Source organism: Egretta garzetta, unplaced genomic scaffold, assembly GCF_000687185.1.
Source record: "Egretta garzetta isolate BGI_Z169 unplaced genomic scaffold, ASM68718v1 scaffold232, whole genome shotgun sequence".
Lineage (NCBI taxonomy): Eukaryota > Metazoa > Chordata > Aves > Pelecaniformes > Ardeidae > Egretta > Egretta garzetta.
The window spans coordinates 428,773-434,597 of NW_009258959.1; the positions used below are offsets into that span (position 1 = coordinate 428,773).

General features: G+C 44.7%; 1 protein-coding gene across 1 annotated transcript in view; it reads right to left on the reverse strand.

Moving 5' to 3' along the window:
- The window catches only part of FCHSD2 (FCH and double SH3 domains 2), a 195,824-nt gene that overhangs the window by 14,814 nt on the left and 175,185 nt on the right, over window positions 1-5,825 (reverse strand). Inside the window, exon 12 of the mRNA XM_009634579.2 lies at window positions 1,810-1,971. Within this exon, the coding sequence (XP_009632874.1) occupies window positions 1,810-1,971 (162 nt within the window). The remainder of the gene's footprint in view (window positions 1-1,809; window positions 1,972-5,825) is intronic.

Consider the following 5,825-nt stretch of genomic DNA (forward strand, 5'->3'; position numbering starts at 1 on the left):
CAGTGAGGGTGGTGAAACCCTGGCAGGGGTTGCCCAGAGAGGGGGTGGAGGCCCCATCCCTGGGAACATTCCAGGCCAGGTTGGACAGGGCTGTGAGCAACCTGATGTGGTTAAAGGTGTCCCTGCTCCTGCAGGGGGGTTGGGCTGGGTGACCTCTAGGGGTCCCTTCCAACCCAAAACATTCTATGGTTCTATGAAAAACCACATTCCCATTCCCCTGGAAAAGTTTTGTTATACAGAAGATCTATTCTGGCTGTCCAACGCAATTAAGATTAAAAAGAAAGCATGAACTAAGTCATTTTAATTGTGTAGGAAGACTATAGTTAGGGAAGCATCCACATGCAAACCGAGAGTTTATAAAAGCCTCCAAATTTTGTGAAATATTAAATATATAAACACGCACAGAACATTTAAAATTTGTTTGAGGCCAACTGAATAAACCTTCAGGAATTTTATTTTAGTTGGTTACTGGTGAAGAGCAACAGATTGGTTGGTTTTACTGCCAAAGGTGACAGCTCGGCATCGCATGCCATGTAGGGGAATTAAAAAAATTGAGAATCTGAGCTCTTTTAGCAGTTCCTGTTTGCTGCACAGGGTTTCTCGGTTCCGGCAGCTGTTCGAGTCAGCTATCGCTGGTTTTTTTGAAACATATCATTCTTCAGGGGGGAAGAGAAATGAGTGTTTGCGTTTTATTCTTTCTTGAATTACATAAAAATGTGCTTTCTTCCAAGCTGAACAGATGGGAGATGTCTCTGGCCTATTTTGCAAACCAGTTATAGAATTACAAACACAATTAGTCTTACGCGCTACCGAGTAAAAAAATCATTACCGACCTTTCACTGATCCAAGTCGCTATAAAAAGGGACTAAATTGAACTCTAGTCCCTTTTTAAAGTTACTTGGATCAATGGAAGAGTTGAAGTTCAATTTGGGGTGTATCGGATTAAATTTTCAAGTGTTAGCATGACTTTGGGTGCAGCAAGACGTATTCATGCCACTGAACTTAACAGTTTAAAAAGTTACCACCTCTTTAGATGCCACGCAGTAGTGACCAGGCTGGGGGTCTCTTCCAATTTAACTGCTTGAATGAAGCTAGTTATTCATAATGGAAAACTCAAATATTTAACAAATCATGAATGACAGGGCAGTAACTTGCAGGCGAACAGTGGTAACTCCTAAATCTACGACAAATCATAGAATCATAGAATCGTCTAGGTTGGAAACGACCTTTAAGATCATCAAGTCCAACCAATCTTTGAGGGAACCATCTAACCCTGCTCACAGGAATAGAGTTTTCCAAAGCCTTTCACTGGTTTTTCATGAATCGCATTTTCAACTCAAATACCCAGCTCAATTCGGAAAGCAGGCTTTGCTTTCTTGATGACTTTCGCTGCGATCCGCACGCAAACGACTCCTCAAGAGATGATGTAGGGTCTACATTTTTCTAAACGTTTGGCAAAACCCAGCCTCTCATCCAAGTGTCTCGGATAACTTCGTAAACTATTAATGAAACTTCAAAGAAACACGCAGACATTTTTCTTCTCTGGAGATGGAAAATAAATGTTATGGCACTTACCCAAGGTCAGAAAAATCAATCTAAAGTAAACTCAGCAACAGAACCCAGACATCTTTTTTTTTTGTTTTGTTTTCGTTTGGGTTTTTTTTGCAAAAAAGCTGCAAGATTTTTCCAGTTCGCTGACAACCAACCAAGTATTATCAATTCTGTTTTATATTCGACACTAAGTTAGGAGCTGCTACCAGGGAAGAGCCGCGTGGAGACGAAGTGAGTTTTACACGTTGGAAAGCGTACCAGGTGTGAAGAGCCGTTGTTGGTCACCGAAGGCAGGCTGGCCCAGCGTTCATTTTCCAGTTCTTCCATCACTTGGTTCATCGCGCTTTTTAGCCACGTATCCACAGACACGCCGATCTGCTTCAGCAGATCGAGACGGGCTTCGGCTTTCAGCTTAATTATCTGAGGAAATAAACATGCACAAGTCAGAATTCTCTCGAGATTACATTTCACTCCTTGCCACCCTTCAAACACGTTTATTTCCTGATCCGCAAATTACTCCGGTGGCTCCGAAAGCTGCTCCACGCGGAAACGAGTCCGGGTCTTCATTTCCTTGCCTGCAGGAACGCGGCGTGAGCCAAGACGGGGAATGGTTTTCTAGAGATGTAAAACCACAGGCACAGCCCATTTCACAAGTTGGTGTTTTTAAAATAACACCTATTAGTTCAGGCTAAGTTTGTATTCATATATTCCAGTGGCTGGTTAGTTGAAATTATTTTCAACGTGCAAAACCCCAGGCAAAACTTCACAGTATTTTTCAAATCATAGATACTCCTAGGCTGCAGAGCCGGGATGCCCTCTCGGCTGGTGACCAAAGTAGATGTGATAACACAAATAAATTGGATGAGATACACCCCCCCTCACCCCACCCCCATTTGCCATCAGCATTTGCCAGAGATCACAGGAAGCTTCTTTGTTATGGCAACACGGTATCTTAATAATTCCAAAATTAAATAAATGTGACACTTCAACAAACAGTTTCACCATTTTTTTTTGTCTTTAGAACAGAATGAAAATTTAGGTTTTCTGACAGCTGGGTTCACTTCAGCATCCTGGCACGCTTTCTGGCTGACGGAGCCAAGGCTTTAACAAATTCATGGCAAACCACCACCCTACTCCAAATTATTTAACAGTCTAAACAGAAGGAATGGAAAGAGTAGCAGGAGGAAATTCAGAATTTCCAGAAAAGTGAAATGCAGAACAGCCAGGAAAGTAAAATTAGGAATTTAAAGAAAAGCAAAATTCAGAATTTCCAGAAAAGCGAAATTCAGAATTTCCAGGAAAGTAAAATTCAGAATTTCAAGAAAAGCAAAATTCAGAATTTTAAGAAAAGCAAAATTCAGAATTTCAAGACAAGAAAAGCAGGATTTCCAGAAAAGCAAAGCAGAATTTCAAAGACTCCATCAAGAAGTGGGGGGCAAACTAGGAATAAAATCAAGGATATTTATGTCCAGCCCAGCCCCATCATCATCATCCTCCTCTTGTTGCTCTTGCTCATCAGAGGAACAAAAATCCATGATTTACCAAAGGTCCTTCAGTCCGTCACTGACGGAGGCAACGACAGAATCCCACTGAACGGCCCCGGAGTTTTTCCCGCGTTCCCTTTCACAGCATTGCTCCTTCTTAGCAAGTGACTGTGCAAAGAGCAAAGTCTCATCTCCCTTCTCCCCCTTCCAGCCCCTTCCGCAGGGGTCAGAAGCACCTTACTTCTGCATCGCTGCCTGTATCGATAGATGGAGTTATCAGCGGCACTGGGAAACCCAGTAAAACCAGCAAAAAAGGATGGGTCTAAGCAAAAATTAGAGGGAAATTACTTTTTCTGTAGTGGCTGAAGCACAGGAGACTGCGTGAGAGTATGTGTGCAGTGGATGAAAATGCCAACTGGTGCTACACAGATTTTTCTCTCTCTTACGAATATCCTTACCACAGACAAAATTTTGTGTTGAGCCGAAACGATACCGGTATTATTCTTCTTTTTGACATGCTGCTGCACTTTGCTGTTATCTTTCTATTAAGAAGATAAGTCGGAAAATAAAGGACTATAACTTCCACTCAGCTGAACCCCCCAAACACGGGCCCGTTTTCATTGTAAAATGAATTGCGAAGATGACTTTAAACCTGTTTCAAACAATGAAACTCCTTTGGAGAGATATGATTTTTAATTCTGTTCAGAAGAAATGGGGGGCTTAGAGTAAAATTTATTATGTGACATGTGTCTTCATATGGGTCCCGCTGCACGCACACGCTCTCTTAGATAATTATGAGGGGGAGCCTGAAGGATCGGGCAAGCTGGAGTATTTCCCACGGGAAAAGCCAAAGCCTCTTAGCCAAGTGAAGTTTCCACTTCTCCGCGCAACGGTCTTTAGGTGAATGATTAACAGGTACTGTAAATACGGTTCATATAGCTGAGAAAATGAGGGAGAAACTAAAATATATTAATACGCATCACACGACTTCAGTCAAGATTCAGAAAGTACCGATTTAAGAAGAGTAAAAACCCCAACGATCAATCCAGACATCAGCACTTACATTCGAAAGGCAGACCTCTGCAACTCAACTGCGGCATCAAGCATCTTCTGAAAGCCCTGGAAGTCGGTACGGCTCAAGCCCCAACCTCAACCTGGTAACTCTTTACAAAAGCAATACCTATGAGAAGGTCTGAAAGCAGAAGCGTCAGCCGGCGTTAAGAGTTGTGCGTTCCAGGGGCGGATGGAGCAGGCATTTTACCCCTTTATTGGGCTTTGAAAGGCAATATCTCACTTATTTTTTTTTTTTCCTTTTGCCCCTACTTATAGTAGTTTCTATATTTTAAAGCAGTAAGAACACAGAAACAATAAAACTGTTAATTAATCATTAACCAGTTCTTTGGAAAAAAAATTGTTTCAGGAGCACTTATCAAATGGAGAAGCGGGTTTCTCAGTTTATCAAGCTAAAGAGAGAATACACTTTTAAACCAAAGAGAGGTGATGGAGGCCCCATCCCTGGGAACATTCCAGGCCAGGTTGGACGGGGCTGTGAGCAACCTGATGTGGTTCAAGGTGTCCCTGCTCCTGCAGGGGGGTTGGGCTGGGTGACCTCTAGGGGTCCCTTCCAACCCAAAACATTCTATGAGTTTATGTTAGCACAGAAGGGTTGCACCAAAAAAGCTGAATCCAGGGATGCCAACTTCTGCACATGAACACACCTCTCCCCTCTTAGTAAGTATTCAAGATTTTGAATAAACCTGCTTTCCATAGCATAGAAAGTGCAACATCTGCTTTGAAAGAAGGGGAGATGAGTGGCTCTACAGCACCCAGTGAAGACGAGCACCAATCCTGCCTCTTCTCTGGATGTTCCTACCCCCAAGATCACAGAATCCCAGAGTGGCAGGGGTTGGAAGGGACATCGGGAGCTCACCCAGTGCCACTCCCCTGCCCAAGCAGGCTCACCCAGAGCAGGGGGCACAGGACAGCAGCCAGGCGGGGGTTGGAGATCTCCAGAGAAGGAGACTCCACAGCCCCCCTGGGCAGCCTGGGCCAGGGCTCGGGCACCCTCACAGTCAACAAGTTCTTCCTCCCGTTCAACTGGAACCTCTTCTGCTTCAGTTTGTGCCCATGGCCCCTTGTCCTGGCGCTAGGCACCACTGAGAAGAGTCTGGCTCTGTCCTGGTGACCCCCACCCTTGAGATATTTGTAGGTATTGATGAGATCCCCTCTCAGTCTTCTCTTCTCCAGGCTGAACAAGCCCAGCTCCCTCAGCCTTTCCTCGTAGGGGAGATGCTCCAGACCCCTAAGATGAATTACCCACTACCACAATGTTGGAGCGTGGCCAGGACCAACCTCAGCAGCTGTGTATTAATGGGCAGATCAGAATCTGTAGTGTGAGAACGACCTCGTCAAAGGCAACTAATTCATACAGGGTTGATTTGTGACTGTGGTAGGGCATGGGTGGGTTAGCAGCTTCGGTGGATGCATCATCCTTTTATTGGGTTTTTTTGGAAAGTGCGGTAGATTGACTTAGTGCAGGTCAATGTGAGTCATTTGCTCTCGTCTGTTAATGAGAAACTCCCCATTTTATCACGTTACCAAGCTGAGGTGCCTCCATGTATATATATACACACACACTTGTGGAAAATGTTGAGTTGCTGGAGCGTGTCCAGAGAAGGGCAGTGGAGCTGGGGAGGGGTCTGGAGCCCCAGGCTGCTGGGGAGCGGCTGGGGGAGCTGGGGGGGTTCAGCCTGGAGCAGAGGAGGCTGAGGGGAGCCCTCATCGCTGCCT